Below are 26,075 nucleotides of genomic sequence, written 5' to 3'. Positions count from 1 at the left end.
TACATAGATAAGCAAGCCAAACCAAACAAAAACAAAATAATCAAGTACAAATCAAAGAATGTAGTTACTTATCTTTACCCAAAATATTTTTTCTTTTTTTTTCTAATTTTGATTCAATAATCTCTTGTGTCCTGGCTGAGGAAGTCTGAGCAGAGAAATTTAGGTAAACAGGAACGTAGCCAGCTTCATCTTGTATTTTGTTAAGCAATGATCTTGCAACTACAGACTTGGTGAAAGAAAAGGTAAATAAATAATAGAACATGTAATAGATAAAGTAATTCCCACTAATATTTACAGTACTGCTACATATGGAGCAAAGCACAGAAACCTATGAGCAGTACTACATTTCCCAATCCTATTTCTTCTATTTCTGTGGGCCCAGGGCCACAAAATTTTTCGGAAGGATACTTTGTTCCTTTCCCCATTCCCACTACATAAGGGCCTCAACAAGTCTTTCAAAATGTTTGTAATGAAGATTAATAGTGTAGAATGAATTTCCCAAATTGTACAAATTAGGACTCTTCCTGGTATCCTTCACACTCTCTAGAAATTTCTAGAGTTAACATCAAACCAGATGCAACACTTCTCAAATAATTTGGTGTTGCCTACATGTGCATCCACTGCTCTGGCTGCCTTTGTCAAAATGACAAAAACAGCTTTGCGCTACTTTGCTGCAAGTTCCACCCCTTTGGGATGTTTGCGCAATGTCATGGCACACATCCACAGGGAGTGTGGCTTGTGTGGCAACAGACTGACTGGCTAATTGCAGAGATGGGGAGAAAAGGGTTGAGTTAGATTGGTGTGGTGTGAAAGACTATAGATAGATTAGAACTGGGAATAGGGTATACATGGCATTCATAACTGAAGAACAGTGATTAGGCCTGAAGTAATAAAAAAATGTTCAAGTCTTCTTCTCTATGTATGATGCCTCATCTGGCTCAAAGCCCTTGTGCTGTTATTTGTTAAATAAAGAACAGTTACGCAATGCCCAACTGTATGATAGGAGTTATAACTAGTTTGGGCCTTATTCAAAGAATACCTTAATGAATATTCCTTTAACTTTGTTTTTTTAAATAAGTCTGTGAATATTCTCTTTCATTTTCTTCAAAACCAAATAATTTCACTATGTAATCAAATAATGCTTACTTTGCCAACTCCAGTTATTCCCGTGAACAGCACTGAATGTCTGACAGCTAGTAATTTTTCCATTAGAAAGCCATAGCGCACAGTGTCAGTGGTAGGAACAAGCATTTCAAAAAATGGTACTGTCTGACTGTATTTAAATGCTGGTATAATTCGCTCCCAAGGATCCAAACGCTTTGTATCATAATCAATGTAAACACTCCACAAATCACCAGAAGTTGGGAGCTAGAAGGTGAAACAGTCCTGTTAATGTTCTACCAAGGACTAAGAAGAATGGAACATACAGGAAAATAGGAAAAGTTCTATTAGTACAGATGTAGGAGTTTTGAATGGTTTTACCCCATAAACTACTCAGATTCTTTGATCCATAAACCCCTGGCAGAAACTACTAATACATTCTTGGGTTTTTCCCTACAGTAATGAAGGTAGAATTTTGTTTATTATCTTCAGAATTTACCATTAAAAAAAAACCTCTACAGCAGGTATTACACTATACATTTTGAATCACCAAAGAATCAAGGGAACCTTTATTTATTTCACATGTTTGCCGGTTATAGTGCATGAGGTTTACTTAGGCTTTAGTCCAAGAACAAATCTTAGAGAGACTAAGAGCTAAAGTGCTGTCTACCAGTCCTTCAGAAGATAGAAGCCTTGATGCCATCCAGCCCTGATGCCATCAAGTGCTGTGTCTTTATTTAATGTGAGAGATCTGGAGGGTAAACAGTCAAATCACCGTACTTTTCTCTTCTACCCCCCCCCCCCCAAAGGAGTCAGCTGCAAGTGCTGGAAGGGGTGGCAGGAAATGGGGGAAGCTGATTCTTTAACAGTGCCTGTGAGCAAACCTGAAAAAGAGCTGACAGGCACAGATTGGGTGGAGGGGGGGGGGCTGTTTTCAGAAGATGAACCAGGAGAGAGAACCAGCCACTTCTCTCTCTGCCACTTCATGGCACAACCTCCGCACCATGCCTGTCTGCTGTATTAAATACGATTTTTAAACAAAGGTTTGTTTAAAAAGCACCTAAATACAGCAGACAGGCATGGTGCGGAGGTTGCTGAACATGTGTTTAAAAGTAGCTGATCTAGGATTCTGAGCCACACGTATGCTTGGAGACCTCATTATGAAGAACAGCCCAATTTGAAAGATCTGAAATCTCCTGCTGTCTAAATTAGAATAGCCCCGGGGAACTGGGTCCAGAGATCAAATGATGCTTGCACCAACCTAAAGTAGCCAATAAGTGCCAGACTGTTCATTTGCATACAGGTTACCTAGCTGCAACACCAACTGAATGATTGGTGAAATGCATCAGTCTGCATCCATGGCACAACTGCTATAGCTTGTTGTCTGTTTAAGGAAACACGACTTCAGCGCTAGAGAACTTTATGATGGCTTCAGCTATGTCTGGTACAGGTTGGGAAGGTGAAAGCAGATCTTGAGACACAGCAGAAAAAAGAGACTGCCGATGGATGGTTAGGTCCAAGTGGGGAAAGGTTCCAAAGAGGGATGTGCAAACTGCCTCGTTTTGGGGATGGAACATTCCATTTCCTTCCAGACCATGCCAAACCACTTCTAGATAATGACATTTCAGGGATGGTCCCCAGATATAAATCCTTCAAAGCAGAAGCAATTCAAGGTGTTCCAGGCTGATCCAGCCCTGAAACAGGCTAGGAAACTGGTCCAGAACACGTTAAAACATTTCCAGTTCAGCGGATTTACTTCCAGAAACTGCTGAACCATCTCAAGAGGAGGTTTAGCAAGATCTACAGAGAAAGAGAACTTTCCAGAGTTCCAGAATGTTCTCTTCCCAAATCTATGAATTTTGCACATTCCTAGCCTAAATATCATTGTAAAGGGATATTTGTTTGGGGTATATCTGAATCCAGAAATACTTATAGCTTGAAATAAAGGAAAAATTACTCTTGTTTTATTGCAGTGTGGTAATGTACAGCTTTCCCACAAATGCCAATGTATTACTCCCACAATACATTCCATACCTTGGCATCAGGATTCTCCTCAAACTGCTGTCTTACAAATGTATCAAAAGGATCCCAACAGTTCTCAGTTATATTTCCAGCTACAGACCACAAATAACAGAAGACAAATGTCTGGCACACAAGAGAATTTAACCGTGATTGTTCCTGTTTATATAGGAAAAGAGAATTAGGGTTACATGACTACAAAAGTGATTTTGATAGAAAATAATGTAGGAAAAATAATCCTTGAGGAATATGGATTTGTAAATTTAAATTTATCTTCCCTGGGAAATAGCAAGCTACTTTATGGAATACATACTCCACACATTTTGAAAGGGAACAATATTTGGTAGAATAAAACCATATGCATATGCTATAATATTTAAGAGTCATGCCATTATGAATATATATGAGATAATTTACTTTACATAAATACACAAATAAATAATATTCACAACATTCAGATGAAATACTGTATAATGCATTTGTACAACACACTCCTCACTGTTTATAATTCAGAATGCTTGACCATGTAATTTTTTATATTTTCTTCCCAACTGCTGCCATTGGAGTTTTGACCTTAGCCTGGGCCAATGTAGCTTCAGCATCTGCAGATCTCCTCAGGGTTCTGGGGGCTTCAAGGGGCAAAACTGGTGCCTGAAGCCTTAAAAGAACTAAAAGCATTCATAGCACTTCCATAAATAATAATTTAAAATACAAAGTCCTCGCTGAACTACCACAATTGGAACTAGCAACTTTGTCACTAAGTGACATGGTTGTTAAGTGAAACATCACATAACCACGCCCCACTGATGTCAGTTTGGCTGTAGTCATTAAGCAGATCATCCGGAGTTGTTAAGTGCAATGCCATATGACCGTGACTTGAGACTTCCTGCTGGCTTCCCCAATGACTTTGCTTGTTGGAAGCAGGCTGTGAAGGTCACAAATGGCGTTTATGTGACTGCAGGGATGCTGCAACTGTTGTAAGTTTGAGGATTGGTTGTAAACCTACTTCTTCAGTGCCATCATAAGTTCAAATGGTTGTTAAACAGGGCAGTCATTAACCAAGGACTATCTGTATTCCTAAAAATTACCCTGATTTTTCCCATTTTGAGGTGGTTAAGAAGTAAAATGGATGCCTTAAGCCTATGCAATCAATTTCACTCATTAACAACCCCCCCAAACTAATCAAACTTTATCATAACTTTACCAGCAACAGCCCTTGCAGCTCACATACATAACAGAAATAGGAAGTATAGTTGTGAGCTAAAGAAATGGGGTCTGGATGGAGGACGACAGGTTGTGGCTGAACCTGGGAAAGACGGAGTGGCTATGGATTAATGGCTCCTCGATTTCTGGGAAATTGTCATCTTTAGTTCTGGATGGGGTTGCACTGCCCCAGACAGACCCGGTGTGTAATTTGGAGGTCCTCCTGGACTCACGGCTCCTGCTTGAAGAGCAGGTGGCAGCCGTGGCTAGGAGGGCCTTTGTGCAACTTCGTGTTGTGTGCCAGTTATGCCCCTTCCTGGAGCAAGAGGCCCTTTGAATGGTCACTCATGCCCTGGTCTTCTCCCATATAGACTACTGCAATGTGCTCTACATGGGGATACCCTTGAAGAGTATCCGGAAGCTACAGCTGGTGCAAAATGCAGCTGCGCAGGTGATCTTGGGTTTTCCAAGATCAGCACATGCCACCCCTTTGCTCCGTGAGCTGCATTGGTTGCCAGTATGCTTCTGGGCCCAATTCAAGGTGTTGGTTATCACCTTTAAAGCCCTACATGGCACGGGTCCAGGCTACCTAAGGGACCATCTCCTCCCCATCATATCAACCCGTCCCTCCCGGTCATGCAGAGAGGGCATGCTACGAACCCTGTCTGTAAGAGAATTCCACCTGGCTGGGTCCAGGCCTTCTCTGCAACAGCCCCTGCCCTTTGGAATATCCTTCCCCCAGAGCTGAGATTGGCTCCCTCCCTCCTGGACTTTAGGAAACAACTAAAGACCTGGTTCTGTAATTATGCCTGGGGTGGGAGAGAGAGTAATCATTCCTGGGGGTGGTTAGCTTCTTAGAAGGACCCTGCTCTTACAGTTTTATATTTATTTATGTTTTATTGTAAACCGCCCAGAGTCCCTTTTGGGAGATGGGCAGTGATAAATTTGATTAATAACTAAATAACCAAATAACCAAATAACCAAATAAATAAATAAATAAATAAATGTTAACTGTGTTTTATTTCCATTCATTGGTAACAGAAAAAACATGCTTAAACAATCCAGTTTTAGGTTTGTCTCTTAACACTACAGTTGGAAATCTTGAGAAGAGCACACACTAACCTAGAAACAACCCACAGGAGGCATTTGAGAGTAGTGTCAGACAGAAGGGAGGAATCAACAGTTGGTTCACACTTAATCATAAACCATGGTGCATGTCTCATGCAAACATAATCTGAACAGTTGGCATGAAAATTCAACTGAAATTAGATGAACTGAGAAATTTTAAGGAAAAATGAGTTCTGATAACATCGTCAAAATTAATTTACATATTCACAAGTTTCCAATAAGTTTCTCCTAGAACAAAAATGTCAAGGCATATCAGGAATCTTCTGCTTGGGATTCAGGTGGTCCTCATTTAATGACCACTTGTTCAGCAACTGTTCAAACCTACAACAGCACTAAATGGGTGGTAGTTATGACCAGTCTTCAGAGTTCCGGCCGCTGCAGCATCCCTTTGTCACGTGATCATGGTTATGACATCACAGTGAGCTGAGGCCACATGATCATGATTTCCAACATTCTCTGCCAGCTTCTCACAAGCAAAGTCAATGGGGAACCCACAGGAAGTTGGAAATTGTGGTCACATAAGCTCCTCACTTAACAACCCGCACAGTTCTCATTTAACAACAGCAACCGGGATTGCTGTCACTAAGCAATGTGGTCACATGATGTTGTGCTTAACAACCACATTGCTTAGCAACAGCAATTCCAGTCCCAATTGCATAAACCAAGGACTACCTGTAGTTTCTAAGCAGCAGTATGAGAAGAAGCGTAAGTATAAAAAGAGAACATACTGAAAGGGTCTTACATGTCTCTGCATTGTGTTTTACAGTATACAAACAGGCATATTACACAAATGGCGATACTGTTTTATCTATCATTATCATTATTATGAGCCCAAGTCATTCCACTTGCAAGTGAAGGTATCTTCACTGAAGGTGAAGGATACACACACACACACACACACACACACTCATACACACACCTTCAAATTCTTACATTCAGAATTTATCTCTATAGCTATCTATAGCTGTAAAATTGTATTTTTTTAAGTAACAAGTTAATACCACCACTACAATAGGCTCTCCCTACATAATGCTTCAGACAGAAACATCACTGCTATATTAGAGATAGAAAGTACAGGTATCAAAACTCTGATGGTTTTGAAAAAAAGTCAGAACATTATTCTTGGGCTTGCCTTCTATAGAGCAAACCAGCATGGAAATGTTGCTAGATGTATATTAAATAGATGCCCATGATACTCTGTAATTCATTAAAATCATCAAGCGATGATTGTTGCTCTCACAAATAATACACAGGTCTGAAAGGAAATGTCTTTTAAGCAGTGGTATTCTAATTGAAGATCTCTTATTTAGAGAGGCTTATGATGTCTGCTCCCCACCCAGTCTTCGAACGTGCACCACAACTAGAATCTAGCAGGTTTGGGGAATACTGCTTGATACTTTTTAATGTATTTTTTTTCAAAGATGCTAGTTCTTTTGTTGCTAATTAAGAAAAACTAAGTAAGGATTTTATTATAGTTTGTCAGATTTGAACTTCCTGCTAGCCTGATATGTGTTCAGGAAGCACATTGATTATTCTCTTGAGATGTATCATACAGTAAACTGTTCAAAATAAAAGTAGCACCATTGAGTTGGGCTCAAGGCAGGATTGAACGTTCCAGTGGCAAAATTCCATGGCTTGAAAATGTTTAAATAATTATATCCTATCTAACAAATGAACAATGAACCTGCAGCTATTCTATTATAACAGATTATAATAGCAAACTTTTTCTATCACACCTCCCTTTAGGGTAATCTTAATGTACACACCTCCCCTAAAAATCTGAACACCAAAATGAACACAAATGAACAATGAAAACAATACAATGAAATTTTGGGAAAGGTAGATTTATTGTAACAATGTAACTAAAAGGTCCTTCACACCTCCCCTGGACTCTGCCTGCACCTCCCCAAGGGAGGTAGACCTCACAGTTTGGGAAACCCAGTATTATGCTGAAAAGCACAAAGAAACAGATGCAGCTGGTCCTTGGGTTACGACCATTTGTTCAGTGACCATTCAATAAATGGTAGTTAGAACTGGTCCTCAAAGTTCCGGCTATTGCAGTGTCCCTGTGGTCATCTGATCAAAATTTGGGTCCTTGGCGACTGGCCTGTGTTTACAACCGGTCGCAGCATCCCACGGTCACGTTCCCTTGCCATGCATAACTCCTCCCCACCTATCTCCCCTCCATCTCTACTCTTTTGGCACTCGACCACCTACCCCTTCTGCCCCCACTGCTGCTGCTCCCAGCTGATCTTTGCTGTCTTCTTCCTCCCACTCCTGGCCTAGGATCCAGGCGGAGCCTCTTCTACCAAAGGGAGCTCACTGGGCCTAGCCAGGGAAGGGGGGGCAGGGCAGAGGCGGTGGAGGAGGGAGGGCTGTGGTGCAAGCAGAGAAGCCCCATCTTCCACTGCTGGCATGAGGAGGCATAGCCCACAGACCATGGATAGTGCAGCAGGATGGGCCAGAAAGGCAGTGGCAGCAACTCTCTAGGCGAAGGTGGCAGCTATGCGGAAGGTGCTCTTCAGTGTGGCAGCAGAACTGGAGCAAGCAGAAGGAGGAGGTCTTCCCAGAGGTGCAGCGTGCCTTTGTGAGGCATTGCAAGAGGAAGGCTGGACTGAATGAGCAGAAGGCCTGTGGGTAGGCTCTGTCAGCACTGGGATCACCTCCACCCCATTGCTAAGAGATGTGGTTGTAAACTGCAACACCACATGACTGCATCACTTACCAATGGTAATCCCAGCAGTCCCAGTTGCCATCACAACCCCGACTGTCTCAGTCATGAAGTGGGAAAAGGCAGGAATCCAACAAGGAGCATGGGGGTGCTGCAGGGAGATGTCATGGACAGGTGCTATGGAGCAGGGACAGGTCAATGGAGGCCTTGGGAGGGCTGGTGGAAGCCGCATGCGGGTCAGAGGAAGTTTTCGGAGAGCCAGTACAAGCCAGGAGACCTTGGCTGTAGGCAGGAGAGAGTGCTGCAGGCAGACATACGCTACAGAGTGTGGGTGGGCATGCACTACAGAGTGCGGGTGTGCACTATGGAGTGTGGGCAGGCATGCACTATGGAATATGAGATCCTCTGCTGGCCCTTCCACAGGAGAAAAAGTGGCGGGGGTGACTTATGGGAGGGACTTGCAACCTTTTCTGCCAACTTCCCCATTGACTTTGCTTGTGGGAAGCTGGCAGGGAAGGTCACAAATAGCGATCAAATGACTGCGGCTCACGGTGAAGTTGTAATTGCAAGCTAGGCACTCAAGTACCCAGATTGTGATCATGTGACCATGGGGGTGCTGGGACAGCCAGAATTCTGAGGAGTGGTTGTAAGTCCATTTTTTTCAGCACCATTGCAGCTTTGAACGGTCGCTGAATGAATGGACGTAAGGCAAGGACTATCTGTAGAATAGAATAATAATAGGGATACGTTAAAGCTTCTTATTCTGCTTTTAGACCCATCAGGTTCCACATGTAGAAAAAAAGAAAGAGCAAACCACACAAAGAATAAAGCAAATAGACATACCAAGTTCAAACTAGGTCCTCCCTTTCCAAGAAGCAATGACTCCAGTAAGCAGCAAAGAGCAATAACTTTACTGATGTCGACTTGCATTATAGCTTGGAAACACTTTTTGTGAACATATTTCAGACCATCTTCAACATAACGAGAAAAGAGTTCGAACAAATATGTTCTTGTTTCTTCATTGAGCTAAACAAAAGTCAATATTGTTGCACAATTATTGTTTCCTCACCAACTCAGAAAAATGTACATTTCATAAGAAGAAAGCAAATCTGAAATATTAGTGTATATACTGTTAGAATTATCAGGGGTCAACTCAGCATTGTCTCACAAGCATAGTAAGAGGGTTTATCTGGTAGGCGTGTCTCTATTGTGCTTGTGGGATGTCACGTGGGTCACCTGATTTCCTCTTCCTCCTTCTTCTTGAGTCTGTGGGATTCACAGTTTCCATTACCTTGTGAGTGGACATGCAAGCAGGAGGGCTGCAGGCTTGCAGCCCCTCCCTTACCATCTTGCTTGCACATAGACTTTTTATTCCACATAGAAAGTGTCTACCAAAGAACAAGTGATGATGAAGTGCTTTCTACTATGAACCTACCTGTATCCAGATCTACTGAATAAAAGTAAGCTATCTCCATTTTTTCTTCATCTAACTACTGTGTGAAGACTGGATTTATTTCTGAACGTAATTAAGCTTAATGTGCAAGTTCTCTTTTTTGGTTCATGCTTCTACTCTGCAAGATTGCTGTTAGCTGCTTGGAGTTCTTTTATTAACATTTAAAAACTCCATCATATGCGGTATTGCACTCTAAAGTGCAGCGTTCCTATGCTAATAGGTTTAGAGTCAGAACAGGACAAATGAAAAACAAAAGGGAGATACTGGTATGCTCAGAGGGAAGATACCAAAGTTTATAGCAATTTTAAAAAGCTATTTCAACTCCCCCCCAAAGCAAAATAAAAAGTAGATTATGACGACTGAGAATCTCCTCCCTCCTTCCCTCCCTCCCCTATACTGCCCATCCCAAGTTTTGGAAAGTTTACAGAGATATACAAACATTAAAAATAAATTGTACAGCCATCAAATAAAACATGATGATTGCCCAATGTATCTTAGGCCTGAAAAGCAATATTTTAAAAATAAAAATTTTCAACATCTGCTTGAATGCCAGAAGAAAGAAGGCATTCAAGAAGGGACTAATGTATTCCATAAATATGGGGGCTATAATGAAGGCAGCCTATAATTACTCAGAGAATATTCAATATCAACAAAAATGTACAAAGCACTTAATTTTTATTATGTACTTTATAAAACCTACTTTTTCTTCAAGGCCTGCCATCCATGTTTTTACATACGGCATCCACTTCAATTCGTCTGGGTCAATGTATACCATTCCACATCGGCTTACTGTGGCAGGTGAAGCAACTCTTAAGTCTTCCACCTAAAATTCATAGATACTGCACCTATTTCTAGTTCAGCATATACAGAAAAATATTCTTAAGCAAAGAAAGCAATACAGGTAAAGTTGTATCTTTGGTTCAGAAATAACACCTCCATTTTCCTGTTAATTGAGGTTGTAATCCCAGGGAATATAGGAATTGTTGGATTTCTCCTCCATAACATGGGGGACAGCTTCAGATTCCACTCTGAACCCCTGAAGAATCATTTCCAAGTCTTTCGTATCCTACATCAGAACTCCAATCATGCAACAGTAAAAAAACAGGAAGCGATGTACGGTACAGTATTTCTCAACTATAGTAATAATATTAGGGAAGATTTATGCCAGCCCTGTAACTTTTGTAAAAAACAAAAACCTTCCATTGTTTATAATGGAAAGAAATTATTCCCCATCCTGGAACATGAAGTTATTGGTATTCCCTTCTGCCCCACCAGCTTGAGTCAACAGCATGCTAGCTTTCTTCTGCCAGTACCAGAGACAACACAGAACACAATCATATCAATAATTACAAAAAACTTTAAATCTAGGCTTCATGTAAATTCCATAACAATACAAGCAAGATTTTAGGCTACATCACATTTACTGCCTCATGTAGAAGAAAAAACTTTGAAAGCTGCATTCGATTTCCCCCATGATAAAATGTAACAGATAAAGTTAGAGCTAATTTTTCTACTTTGAATGAGACATAGTAAATAGAGGCATATACTTTTATCCAACTCAAATTAGTTTTGAAGCTTTGAACAATTATGCTGTTCTTGAGAAAGACACCGCCACAAACTCAGTGAAATCCAGTCATACCCTGAATATAGTATTAGAAAATCCACTGAAACTAAGAATGTAAATTACCTCAAACATCATATGGATGGATGGTGTGAGTTTGATTCTTTCACTGTTGGCCAAACAAAGCATCTTGTTGTCATCTAGAACTGTGTTCAGATTTTCAATCCATAGTGCATCCACAGGTCCATCACTGATGATCCATTTATGATCTTCAGAGGTGTCAACTACAGCAGCTCGGACACTAAGTCCCATTAAACCATCTCTCCATTCCAAGGTTAAATTGTTAACTTCACCATACAGTTCACCCATAGTTATTGATTTAGGATTCAGAATATATGTTTTAACTGGCTGGAAAAAAGGATGTTCCTCACCTGCTTCATGTAAAGTTCCAAGTGTATCTGCCAAAATTTGGTAAACTGTAGTTTTTCCACCTCCTGTTGGTCCAACAAGCATGACACCGTGCCTTACCAGCATAGTTTCATAAAGTTGGATCACTTTACGAATCATGGTAGCTTCAGGCTGCAATCCTTTGGAAAGCATGGTATCTATTATTGTTGACTGCAGCACTCCATAATTATGTTCTGGGATTATGACTCCAGGAAAAAGGTCAGATATAATTCCACTAAAAGAAACAAAGCACAAAAGATTTACTTATTTATTTACTTTTTTGGTATCCATTATTACCAGTGCAAAATTTAAACTATCAAAGAGAACAATAGCTAAACATTTCACACAGCAAATAAAGGGAGAATTTGAATTTAGTTATTAATTCCCTTAATTCTCCTTCTCTTTTGTCCCAACTGAAATGCTGACAGATATGGTTAAATAAAAGCCAAATTGGGGGTGGGGGGTCCTTTATTCCTAAACCATGGCTGGAATACAGAAATGGGCATAACAAGCTAGCTGTAAATATTCCAGAGGAAAAATAAGAAGCCCCAGCTTCAAAACTTTTAAGCCTAAAATTGCCTTGTACTTGCCTCTCCCATGAATTTAACTGAAGCAGTCAGGGAAACACATTAGCAAAGATATTAGAGATGACAGACAGAAACAAGAAATATTCTTAGGAAGTCTGGATTTCCAATTCAGAGGTACTCACTCATCCAGCATTGTCACCAGAAGTATAACTGCACACAGCAGCTTAACAACAAATCTTCATCTGCTTAGCTGATATACCAGTTACTACCCAACATAAACAGAGCTATGGTCTGGTCTTGCTATGGTCATCCTGCTTCTGATAACGTCTTGCCTGGATTATTACAGTACAGTGATCATGGGATTGTCTTTGAAACAACAGCAAACTAACTAATTTCAATCATGCAGAATAGACTTTAAGATTTTTAACTGGGACCAAAGAATGTAATCAAACTTCATCAGTTCTTTAGCATCTTTATGGAGTTGAAATAAATTTCTGGATCCAGTTTTAAGTGCTTTTAAATGCCTAAGAGTTTAAGGAAACCACCTGCTTTTATTTTTATATAACTGTGGATCTTACAATGAAATAAAAAGTAATAATTAATTTAAAAAGTACCTGAACAAAACAGCATCATCTGCAAGAAATTTTGGGAGATTGGAATCTCGTAACGCTCTTATTAAAACAACATCTTCACTCAGGGTTGGATTCTCTCTCTTCAGTGATCTAAATTTACAGAAAACAGTATTTTAAGCTTAACATTAGTATGTCAGTTGCATTAGACATATATGTGTATAGCAGGTTTATAAAGGTCTTCTCTAATAATTACAAAATGTCTAATTTGTAATTCTCAGTTAAAGATCTGTACTGGATCAGTAAAACAGCTTTTATTATATAGCAGTGTCCTTTCTCCTTGCTAGGTGTTTCACACAGTTTCTGTTTCACAGTCATATACAGACTGCTAATATAGATGAATTAAGCCTTCATAAAAAACAAACAAACAGTGGTTTATTTTGCTTACACTATTATATACCAAGTTGTGCATATCTGTCATAAATCGTATCAGTTTAAAAATACATAGTGGCATTCATCAAAAGTGTTATTGCACAAGGAACATAACCAGAAATAATTTTATTTCCTATATGTCCAGTGTAAACCCTAACAATAGAGGAATGTATCAGCCTCTGCAAACTTAGAGCTCCACAAAATTGCTAAAACAATAGTTCTCATAAAATTGTACTTCACAGAACATATGATATTTTACCCTGCCATGACCAACACAGATTTGACAGCTCTCATTCCAAAATCATAGTGGTCTTGTTGAGAAAGCTGTTCACTACAGAGCTTATACATCTGAGTCATCTTCCTTGCAAGTATTTTACTTGATTCAAATCCTTCAGAATACAGAATAACCTGAAATATAAAAAGCATTCTTATAAAAAAAAAACAGGTATCTTAAGCATAATTAGGTAACTACTTAGTTAGGCACACAGTTTACTTTCAAATTAAACCATGGCAATATGCAATCTACATGTATTCTCTGCAGTAATGGTACTGATTGTTTTCTTGCTTATTGTGGGCTCTCAACCATGCAACACCATCCATCTATGAAACATTTTAAAATTAGGTTTTTTTTAAGATAAAACCGTACATGCAGAGTATATTACAAAAATACTTCTATTAAATAATAATTACAGTATGTTATATGTCCACATCTAAAAAAGCGAAATAGTAAAAGGCATACTGTATAAAAGAAACAGCATGGTATCTGAAATTATCAGAATTTTTGTAATGCAATGAATTGGTTGTTGTTATTTATTCGATTTGAAGTTGAACTCTCCAGTATCCATTCTTTGGGCAAATCAAAGTAAAATCAAAGTAGAAAAATCATAGTCAAATCAAAGTAGAAAAAAATAAAATAAATTGTTATGTTTATAATTAAAACCTAGTTGTGCTCTGGTCCTCTTGTTCAGTTCATATAGTAAATATATTAAATTATTAAACTGTTAAGAACAGATATTAACAGATACTATACTGTATTTGATTTTAACCAAAAGACTAAGAAGCCAATTACAAACCCATTAGCTTGCTTAACAAAATAAGCAAGCTACAGTAGACTCTCAGTTAACCGGCACCCATGGGGATTGGTAGATGCTGGATAAATATAGTTTCTGGTTGCTTGAGAGTTACTATTAAATCTTAATCCCCACTAGATGGCAGCAGAGAGATACAGATTTTTTTGCCCGTTGCTTGAGAGTGCTGGGGGTTTTTTCTGGTTGCTTGAAAGTGTGGTTTTTTTCTGGTTCAATTTTTGTGCTGGTTGCTTGAGAGTGCCAGTTGCTTGAGTTCTGGTTAACTGAGAGTCTACTGTATATGCAAAATATCTTTATTTAAAATTATTGGATTGGGTCCAAAGTGAAAATATTCTTGCTGAGGAGCAGGGGAGATTCAGAGGGGATCATTCAACCTTGGACCATTGTCTAGTCTTGCACCATTTAGCCAAAAAATACTCCTCACTGCCCAAAGGCCCCCGTTTTGCAATCTTAGCAGATTGCAAATCAGGTTTTAATTGATTCTAAGGAGGAAGCTATGGAAAAAAATATAGAATGAAATATTGTTCTTGTTTATGTAGACTCTTTATTCTAATACCTTATTGAGAATTGGATGCTCCCACTTTCTGGAGCATCTTTCTGGGGCTGTTACCAACCAAAGAAGGGTAACAATCTATATATTAATTCAATAATACAGGAACTCATGTCTTCTGCTCATCACCCTCCACTGGGTGTTGGCAGATTGTGCAATTAATACGTAATTCCCCTCCCTCCCCCAACTCATGCCATCCTGAATATTTCAACATCTCTGCAACATTTATATTGATAGGTGTATGCAGCTAAAACACTTTCTGACTTTCACAGACAGACACACAGACACACAGACCAATAGAGCCAATTCAGAAAATCACTCTCCACTTCCTATCATTATCTGCTGAGGGAGTGCTTCCAGTGAAAAAGAAGTGTTAAGATTTCATTCTGCTTTGAAGCCTGATATCTTGAAACTCTGAACTGTTTAAACAGAGACAAGGGAAAAATTTCTATGCATGTTCAGGTACTGCTTATTAATGCTCACAAATTCCAGAGCTTAGTTTTGATTCTTGAACACTTTTTGGCTGAATCCTGACACAAAAGAAATAAACTTCTGCTTCACCACAAATCTGAACTAGCTTGGATTTTGTTATTGGAAGAAATCCTAAAGATCATTCTGTCTCATGAGCATACTGTGATGATCACCAAAAAGGACTGAAACAACACATGTATTTCAGATATACTATAAAGGTAAGTATTGTTCATAGTAGTACATTAGTTTTTGTTATGATTTTTGGTATCCAACCGCAGATAAAATTTAAGGCGATTAATAGACCAAAGCAGAAATAAAGGAAACTCTCATCAAGCTATATAAACACACACACACACACACACACACCTGCCTTGTTGAGAAAAGTTTAATTTAGACATAACTTCCACTGAATTATCTCATGTGCAACTAAATGCTTTATTTGGGCTGTTCAGTATTTTGGTTATCTTCTACATCTGAGTAAGCTTTATATTAGAACTCATTATTCCAAGATTTTAAAAAGCTGGTGAAATTCTAGTGTCCAACTCAAGTATTTTCTAAAGCCAATCTATACTGTCTCCCATAGTATCCACCTGGCCAATATGATCTGGCAGGGTTAGTACATTCCAGGTTCCTACAGTTAAACAATACCATCTATCAAGACCCCAGAAGCATGCCTTCTCTGTAGCCATGCCTGCCCTGTGGAATGAGTTTCCCCCCGAGAATAAAACAGCCCCCACCCTACTGGTGTTTCTTTGCCCAGGCCTTTGGCAAGTGTGACTGAAGTCCCCTTTTCTTCTTTTGCTTTGTTCCCATCTGGGTTATCTTTGCCATCTTTGCTCTTTTTTGTTTTACAGTAGACTCTCAGTTAACCGGCAACCATGTGGATTGGTAGATGCCGGATAAATGTAGTTTCTGGTTGCTTGAGAGTTACTATTAAACCCTAATACCCACTAGATGGCAGCAGAGAGATACAGATTTTTTTGCCCGTTGCTTGAGAGTGCTTTTTTTTTTTTCTGGTTCAATTTTTGTGCTGTTTGCTTGAGAGTGCAGGTTGCTTGAGTTCTGGTTAACAGAGTCTACTGTATGTTGTTTTCTTGTTTTAGTTATTTTTTTACATTTTGTAAAACACCCGGAGTTGCTGGGAGCCAGGTGGCATGTAAATTTAATAAATAAATAAATATATACAAGACTCACATTATTAATCGGTTCAGGTCTTTGGAAAGGTCAGTTTGGCTAGAACTGCTTATCTTTTATTATCCATTCAACCAGACATCCTTTTGAGACAATGCGCATAAATCTATGCTGTAGAGTTGTAGTCAAATGATTATGTGCAAACATAGTAGCTTGGAAGTATCACAGTCTGTCAACTACAACTCTCTAAATTACAATTTCCCCAAAAGAATATGTAACACTGCTGCTACTGCTTTCTTCCCATTTTGTATTATTTGGGGGATTGGCTATTTGGTTTGCCAGTGCAGGAAAGTTCTAGATCATGACAATCAATGTTCTTAACTGTACTTACCTGAACTATTGCCCTCAACAAACAGTGTACAAGGCACCTTCAACAGCAACTACCAAAGTCTGTGTGCCTCAGCTAAGAACTTGCAGCCAAAAGCAGAGTAGTTTAGTCTCTCCCTCATATACTCATTTTCTTCTTGGGCTCTGAATACTGCTCAAATGTATACACAGGCCCCAATTCTAGATGAAGTTCACTAGAAAATAAAAGAGTGTGTGTGCATATTTTCATTTTTTAATTTCCAGTTCCAACACTGAACTGGTTTCGATAGGTTGGCTGGGCTGTGGAAAATGCACAAGCCATTAAATGATGGACCTTTGGCAACTACTCTACTATGTCAACTGCTTGCACTGGCCCTAATAATAGGTATTTAAGAAGTACCTCTGCAATCAAAGCATAGTTTGGAACCATCATAGAAAATGGCCTGAAGAGTGCTTTTAGATTGTCAGGTAACTCTGTTCGTCCAGCATAGCCAGGATTCATAGTAATGAAAGCAGCACAAGTCATAATTAATTTGATTTCACGTCCTTCAAACATAAACCGAGTGAGCTGTTGTGAAAGAAAAAAGAAAGAAAGCCATTACATTTACATTAACATTTACATGTCTTTTTTTTGGTCATAGATCAGAACGTACATGAACATAAAATACTATTTTATATGTATAACATAATTATACATGAAACATAAAATATTAATTTATATAAAATTATATAAATTATAAAATTATATAAATATATATTATATAAAGCCAGTTTGGTCTAGTAGTTAAGGCAATGGGCTAGAAACCAGGAGACTGAGAATTCTAGTCCTGCCTTAGGCATGAAAGCCGGCTGGGTGACCTTGGGCCAGCCCCTCTCTCTCAGCCCCGCCCACCTCACAGGGTTGTTGTTGTGGGGAAAATAGGAAGAGGAGGAAGGAGTATTAGGTATGTTCGCCGCCTTGAGTTATCTGGTTCAGCATTATTTATATCCATTATAAACTTATTCCGTGTCTGTACTGGGAAGTAAAAATGAAGCAAGCAATGTTTCAGAGTCACTCAAATCAGATGAGGACAGCTAATATCACCTATATTTTCCATACAGCACCACTGAGTGCAAAGCACTGCATCCCTTATGTATAGGAATTGTTAAGTTATAAAGATATTTAGCTGGTTTAAACAAGCAATTTATTCTATCTAAATTGTAATAACTTGGAATGAAAGATACATTTATTTAATGTTCCACCTCATTAACTCTTGTTTTAACACTTGGTTTAGCATGCCTAAACCCTAAAGCCAAGAGGAATTGTGGTGAAAAGCCATACGAATTGAGTTCTGAGTTTAGCCTCTTAGTGATAGCACCATACAGAATGGTAGGAATCATTCAATACCAAAGGACCAAATCTAAAAATTAAACATGGCAGCCCAGATCTTTGCCTTGACTTTCAGTAGTACAGTCTCAAGTCTTAAAAATGCATTCGTGTGCATTTGGGGGCTTGGAAAACAGATTTTCAAGATGTGGACTAGGCCGTATCTAGAATTAGAATATTGATTGGATTCAGTAAAATAACCGAGAGAGGTGTTTGCTTCAAAGAACCCTGAAGCCACAGGAATATAATGAGCACCTCTACTTTTATAAAAACTCAGTATAGCATCAGTGCTCTACTAGGTATTTTGGCACATTACGTGTTGTGTTCTTTGGAGGCGCCAAAATAATGAAAAACAACGCTCAAGTATTTGAATCCTTGGTCTTGCTCAATACCTCCCTTGATCAGCAACAATTTTTTAGTCTTCTTGCAAAAACTGGAACTTTTGATGTTTATTAGTGCTCCATTGAAAATGACAATGTTCTCCTCAAACAAGTTTCTGTCCTGGAGCAAACAGCAACAATGTCCACATAAAACAGGACTGCTAGTTGTTCTTCAGCCATTTTTTCTTACTTTCTTATAGGAAAATCATGTCCTATTAATGAATTTATATAAAAATTGAAGAGTGATCGGATAAAAATGCTTCCCTGTTTCACTCCTCTTGATACAGAGGCTGTAAGATGCTAATTAATACTGTATTCACCTAGTACATTTAAAAAAACCCTGAAATACAGCTTCTGTTACCTTTGCTGCTTTAGCATTCCTTATTGTAATCAGTTGTTGGGCAATAACAGACAGAACTTCAATGTCAATTCGATTGAATTCATCAAAGCAACACCATGCTCCAGACTGTGCCAAACCACTGAAGAAACGCCCCATCATCTGAAACAATATGTATACATTGTAGTTATGTTGTCTCACACGTTTATCCTCAAATCAGCTGTAGTTTCAGGTATCAACTCCTAAAGTGCTCAATCACAGGGATGCATCCATGCAAGTTTCATTATATCTCCACATCACTTCATCAAAATAATAGAAACCCACTTCAGCTTTACTCTGCCTTGCTTGTATATTTTATACTAACTGGCTCATTAACCCAGAGTAGGTTGGGGTCCAATAAATTAGAATCATAATTTTGAAGCTAATTTATGAACAATTGTGTGTGCTGTTTCTTGGACATTACATCTGAACTTGGTATTCTGGTTTAATGGTTACTGTTGCTTTATCCCCCTCTTCAAAGAGAAATATGAAGGAGAGGGTCAAAATTGAAACTGTCCATACAACTAAGAGACATGTGTTGGTGCTTTCATGGTTCTTTCCATCTTGTTCAGTGCCAACAAACCTCTTTCCCTGCTATGCTTCAGCACTCTACAGCAACCATGCAAGGCTTTTTTTTAACTGACTGTGGATTATTTCACTCATATATATTTATATGTAGGTGTTAAAGGAATAGTTGCTCTTAGAATCTATACCAACAGTTCCATAGCTGCAATTACTGTGAGATCTAATAGACTTCACTATAATTCTCCACTCATTTTATGCTAAACTTTGTCCATCCCTTTAGGGACTAGGTTATTGTTAAACTTTTGAACTGATTGCTAACCAGTGCTAAACAAACAAGCAAACTGACGAAACAGTGCCAAGACTGACTGATGCTCTCTAGGGATTCTCTCTAATTTGCTTTGATTCTTCATCCTTCCAACGATAAAAGAAGTAGTAGTGCTTGCAAGCTCTTGGACAATGGAGAAAATATATAGGTAAATCAAACCATGGTACATTTGGATATTTAAGCACCAGATCCTGGCTTATTCAAAAAAACCAAGAATAAGCATTATGCCTAAACAAAGCTCCTGACCTTGCTACAGCCAATATCAAAGGGACTGAACAGACATCTGTAGAATAATCATACAATAATCCAATTTTCTGTAATTAATTCTATTAGAGATTTCCCAAGGAATAATTAACATGAGAAATAATTCCTTTAAAATCCTGCCTTACCAAGGGCCATTAATGTTCAGTTCTCCATAAAGTTATTTCTTTCTGCATAGTTTCCTACCAGCAGTTTTTTTCACTCTTCCATCGTATTCCAGCTAAGATGTCCAAAAGTCAGTTATGCACTGGGTGAAAATGACTGGCTCATCTTTGATATTATTATTATTATTATTATTTTTATGGAAATTATTAACACACATTACTACAAAAAGCAACTCTTCCGATTTTGTTAGTTTACTTAAATGTCATACCTTGTAATCCAAGCCATCTGAACAGTTGAACACCACACACTGGATGGCAAGTGCTTTTGCAAGATCTTTAGTGGTCTCTGTTTTTCCAGTCCCAGCAGGTCCAGCTGGGGCTCCCCCTAGGTCAAGCTGCAGGGCTCCCATTAGGCAAAGATAGCAACGATCCTGATGACATTTAATGTATATACAATTACATATGCATGATATTCAATGGAAATCTTAATATAACATAACTACAACTGCACAATTAGGTTGCAGTATCATACAATAATTATATGGTGTATAGCTGGATCTTTGACGTAATTTTGACTCTTTTGAAAAAACAACAACAACCAACTGGCTTCTTAAAAGCCCTTTTCCTGACTTTCGGATCTGTCCCCAGTGCAGTCCTGAGGCTAGAGGCTGTTTGCCTAGAATTGAAATCAGGGCATGGCAATTAATTCTCTCTTTCCAACTTACACTTAAACTAGCCCCATGGGGCTACTATCATCAATCCTATGGGACAAGTTTAGATAAAAGTGGTAGCTGAGTATCACAACTGAATGGGGTTCTTATGGTATGTCAGCTGCTTTCTTGTTACTCCTAAGGCTAGAACTAGAAAAGGCCAAGGAGGTCATCCAAGAGTTCATTGTGGATGCTGAATTCTAAAATGTGTTAACTCAAACCATAAGGATGTATTGCCTACTTAGGTTCTTCACAGCTGAGTATTTATATTCACCCTCCTCAATATTAGTAGGTCTTCTCCAGAAATCGTTTCAACACTCTCCCCTCAATAGTTATGGACTGTAAGTTCAATACATTCATAACATCACAGAGATGTCCACGTGCCTCTGAAATAGAATCCTTAAAGCAGTACTTCCTAAAGTGAGAATTTTATTTAATTTTGTGTTCCAAGATATTTCAGCCCTTATTTTTAAAAAAACGCCTGGGGAGACAGATAAAGTTTATGTACATTATTTTTTGGCAAACAGAAATTCTGAAGTTACCTATCTAATTGTAATGTTTTATTCTTTAGCAATAAGGGTGTGCCATAGCAATGTTATTTCTATAGGATAACTAAGCCCTGATATTAGCAATGATAAATGATATAGACATACATAATGATTTTATTATTTCTATTTTATATTTATTTGTTTTATCCTAATTCTGATCTGTACTGTAACAATGTTTTATTGCTGTTTACATACTAGTTAGATGACTTTCCAAAAAGGATCACTGAATAGCAGCAGAATTAATTGAAAGACCTTACTACATGTTGTATAGAATACTACCAAACAATTGGTATTGCTATCAATTTCCACATACAGGCAACAGAGAAAGAGAGATCTCCATTTTTTACAAATATGATCAGGGTTTTACTATTTTAACCACTTTTTTTTTCGTGTCAGAAGCACCTACCAAGGCGCTTCTGTATTGAAAGGATTTGCCGGTGACATCACCATTGCCCGGGGGATGCCTGAGGGAGCTCCTTTCATGTCCCTGTTATTTTCCCACCAAAGTGGTACCTATTCATTTACTTGCATTTGCATGCTTTCAAACTGCTAGGTTAGCAGGAGTTGGGACAAGTTGACGGGAGCTCACTCCATCACGCGGCTTGCGCTCTCAGGTTTCGAACTCCCAAGCTGCCGACCTTGATGGTCCTCTGACTCAGCATCTTAACCACTGAGCCACCGCAACCCCTCCTACTTTATAAGAAGGTATTCCTTATGTACAAATACCTTTGAACTGTTACAAAACCTCTTCAATTAAGACAAACATCTAAAGATGTGTAGTACTTAATACCATTATACAAGCAGAGTTATTCTTGAAACTACTCCAGATTCAAATGATAGCATTATTATAATAATGTAACAAAATGGTAAATTTAGGATAGAACTGTTATACATAAAGTTTGTTCAGATTATAATGTAAAACAGGGAGTTAATTTTTCGGTTTGCATTATTACATAGTTAGGTTAACAGTACTTTAAAGAGCTGAATATAGTATGAAAACTCGTTCTTCTATTTATATATTTATTTTATAATCCTGTCATCATTTTGCTGAGACATAGCATAACCCAGAATTTCAGAAACTGGAAGATCATGTGAAGCAACAGAAATAAATAAATGTAGTTTGGGCAATAATGGCTGATTGTGCCACCTACAAATTTCTCTCTCTCTTAATAGTAGTTTCCTACAGGTAATACTCACTTACTGATGGTAATTGGGACTGGAAACTCTGTAGCTAAGCGACAGAGTTGTGAGGTGAAATGTCATGTGACCACGCTGATTTACAACTGCAGTTCTGGCAGTCCCAATTGCCATGTTAGGTGAATCCCACGCAGTCACAGCATCCCGCAGCATCCTGTGGTCACGTGATCACCATTTGTGACCTCCTGCCAGGTTCCCCATTAACTTTGCTTGTCAGAAGCTGGCAACGGTCACAAATGACAATCACTTGACCATGGTACGCTGTGACATTGTAACTGTGAGTCGGCTGCTAAGCTCCCGAATCGTGATCACGTGACTACAGGGACGCTGTGATGGCCACAACTATGAGGACCCATTGTAAGTAACCCTCGTTCAGCACCATCCCAAGTTCAAACAATTGCTGAACAAGTGGACATTAAATGAGGACTACCTGCATTGTATTTATTTCTTCTGTTCCTTTATAAATGTCTGTACAGTATTAGGGTTTTTTTCTGGGTGTTTTTTGTAGGGGGTAAGAAATTCTATTACAAAGGTACTTTTAGCTGCAAGATCTATATTGTAAGCAAAAGGTTTAGCCCCAGAGTTCCATGGTGATCCTCATCATCCATGTCACCAACCTTTGCTCAACCACTTTCAGTCTCCCTCTGCTAACCTGCCATTGCTCTGCTACATTTCCTGCTTCCTCTGCCTTTTTTTATTTCCCAAACCTCTCTTGCTACACAGTCCCTTTCCACTGAAATTATTGCTGCATCTGCAAGAGATAGTTTTTAAATTTTGCACACAAGAAATTGATAGCAATACATTACCGTGAGTGGCGTTATCACTAATCTTGGACATGCGCCCAAGTATTCATAGGCATAGGTATATTGGGATAAAGCCATTCTTGCCACACAGTTATCCAAATCAAGGTCCCAGTAGTAACGCAGTTGCCTTTGCCAGTCAAAATTGTCAACAGAATCCACCTTGCCAAATAATAGAAAATATTTATTAGATTTTTTAAAAAATGGTAAATCTACACATATTATTTAAACAAAACTAATGTACCTTTTGTCCTACAAGTTCTGTAACAATATCTCTTGCATGTACATCAATGGTAATGAGCGCAGTTATGATATTTCTATGAAGTTTGGGAAGGCTGCCGCGGACTAGTGAAGCCAATGCATTTAGTCTCTGTGAAATGAAAGCAAACAAAATATTCTGATATTTAAAAGTATTTACTCAACATAATACCTTCCACTGAAAGGATAGGAATAGCTTAAATTGAAGAAAATGGTATTGAATCAAAAGAGGTGATAGGAAATTCCTTAAATATTTTCATCAACAATGAAGATTATTCCCATATTTGATATTTTTTCATGGATCTCTGTGAAACAGGATATAATGGTCACCCATTCAAGAACCACTGATGTCATTCTGATGACTGACTGATGGTAATATCAAGTCATAGGAAATTTTCTCTAATGTGACATGTATGGGCTATGTCTTCAATTTTTGGTCTAATTTATTATTTTCCCCATAAACTTAGTTTATTTTTTCATGTGCCAGGATGATCTTTAATCACCTGGAAAACAATTTTAAAAAACCCTACAGTACCTGGCATGGTTTCACCAGAGAAAGGAATGTTGTAAAGTTAAAAAACATATTAGACAATAGACAAGTGATTCCAATCTGCAGGCAAATTTGAATATGACACTTAATTATTATAAATTACTTAAGAGAACTTTTCATGTTCAATTTATCACTTTATTGCCATTATCATCCAGATAGTGTTGATATCCAAAATGACAACTTCAAAAGATATTTATATTAATTGCTACAAATAAGCAACAAAGAACTTTTATTGTAACTAATGTTCAGTTGATTTTTTTTTTACAGAAATTTGCATTCAGAAATCAATGTATCCCTTTGCAGATATTGTTCCTCAGTCTTTCCAGGAATGTTCTGTGCACTTTTTTTAATAGATCAGTGCCTGGAAAGGACAACGTAAGTGGTGCAATTCTGTGTTAGAACCTGCTGAAGTACTCAATATAAATATAAACACTATCATTATTTTTGATTGAGCATTATTAGTAAAAGAATTTTATTTTGGATATTCTGTGTGTGCACATGTGCACATGCTGATTAATCAATGTAAGTAGATATATATCAAACTGCTTAAATCACATCATTATGTGAATATTTTGTTGGGAATAAAAAGGAAACCTTAATGGGATAGGGAGAAGGAAGACAGGGAATAACTAAATGAAGCCATTTAGGGGAATGTTAATTTTAAACCCAAGAAAACTAAAATAGATGAAAATTCTGCACAATCCCAGCTGAAAGAGGCTATAATTTTAAAGAAGTCAATATATCTATAAGTCACAAGCTACTTTATGGTGGGGAATAGTTTTGAAATTAAAAAAATACATTTATTGAAATATTGCAGCTGCCTAAGTATTATGGTTTTATTATTTTATTCTGTAATCAGAAGCACATCTCAATTTTCCAAACCTTTTTGTGCTAAGCATATTTTTTACATGGAAAGAAATATAATAAACTTCCTTATTTATTAAATTCATTCTAGTCCAGACCTATACTTATTTCAGATGTTCACAGTATTTTTCTTTAAATATTCTTGCAACATTGGCACTGGCAGGAATAGTAGAATCTGATAGGAGCTGAAGAGCTCACAGCTTAATCTGACACCTTAAGCATATATTATCTTCCAATAATGCTGTCAGAATGGAAACACCAGTTTGTGCCATATTGTGTAACACTGCACTAAACAAGTATAAGAGAGAGCAATAACTATTAGAAATAATGTATCATCCAAATAAAACAGCCATCTTCTCAAATATGTGAAATGTCTTTTTATTAGGTATTTCAGACTAGAGTGCCCCATGCTTTGTATAAAAAGCATGGGGCACTCTATTTTGATTTTAAAAATCACATCAAATATGGCATAGAAAACCTGTGTCACCAGTATGATAAAAAAAAAAAAAAAGATCTGAATACTGACATCAAAATTCTCATTTTCAAAAGCTTCCAAAGCTTCTAAATGATCATGATCTTCTCCTTCTAAACACTGAGTTAGATCACGGCACCACATGAGCTGAGAAATGGTCAGTACAACCTGTATAAAGAAAACAAAACAGAATTCAGACAGAAGTATCTTGTGCTGGAGATGGTATCTATTTTCAGTGTTCTGACTTTATCATGTAAACACTACTGAGTATTTCTAGAGCACAAAACACCTGAACTTTCGTAACCATCTTGTTCAGCTTTCAATAATCTCAATAAGTTTATATGGAAGTATAATGCCACCGATCTTTACCACCAGTCTGAATGTTTCTGAACTGGGTTCAATATAAGCAGCTACATCTATTAAGCAGCAGCCTATGAATAGAGAACACCTATTTGATAAGTTTCAGTCCTAAAATTGGGAATGTGCTTGATTTCAAGCGCATTCCCAGTTTGATTTCATTTGCAAGAAAGAGTATACTGAATTTCTGAGATAAAGCAATAAGGTACTTGTGAACTCTAAGCCATAAAAGAGTGTAAGTAAGTAAGTAAGTAAGTAAAGTTTA

At 38.1% G+C, this 26,075-nt stretch overlaps 1 protein-coding gene across 1 annotated transcript in view; it reads right to left on the bottom strand.

The window, feature by feature from the left end:
- DNAH6 (dynein axonemal heavy chain 6) overlaps positions 1-26,075 on the bottom strand; it is a 168,997-nt gene that overhangs the window by 100,521 nt on the left and 42,401 nt on the right. The window contains exons 23-36 of the mRNA XM_063294890.1: positions 25,508-25,621; positions 23,554-23,679; positions 23,316-23,471; positions 20,324-20,485; positions 18,825-18,962; positions 17,118-17,285; positions 13,371-13,519; positions 12,725-12,832; positions 11,263-11,818; positions 10,276-10,398; positions 8,966-9,148; positions 3,136-3,279; positions 1,147-1,368; positions 79-226 (exon numbers count right to left, since the gene is read on the bottom strand). Coding sequence (XP_063150960.1) covers positions 79-226; positions 1,147-1,368; positions 3,136-3,279; positions 8,966-9,148; positions 10,276-10,398; positions 11,263-11,818; positions 12,725-12,832; positions 13,371-13,519; positions 17,118-17,285; positions 18,825-18,962; positions 20,324-20,485; positions 23,316-23,471; positions 23,554-23,679; positions 25,508-25,621 — 2,497 coding nt within the window. The remainder of the gene's footprint in view (positions 1-78; positions 227-1,146; positions 1,369-3,135; positions 3,280-8,965; positions 9,149-10,275; positions 10,399-11,262; positions 11,819-12,724; positions 12,833-13,370; positions 13,520-17,117; positions 17,286-18,824; positions 18,963-20,323; positions 20,486-23,315; positions 23,472-23,553; positions 23,680-25,507; positions 25,622-26,075) is intronic.

The sequence above is a fragment of the Candoia aspera genome, chromosome 2 (assembly GCF_035149785.1).
Source record: "Candoia aspera isolate rCanAsp1 chromosome 2, rCanAsp1.hap2, whole genome shotgun sequence".
In the NCBI taxonomy this organism is placed as follows: domain Eukaryota; kingdom Metazoa; phylum Chordata; class Lepidosauria; order Squamata; family Boidae; genus Candoia; species Candoia aspera.
Note: the sequence above shows the minus strand (reverse complement) of the source record. Positions and strands in the feature narration are given on the sequence as shown.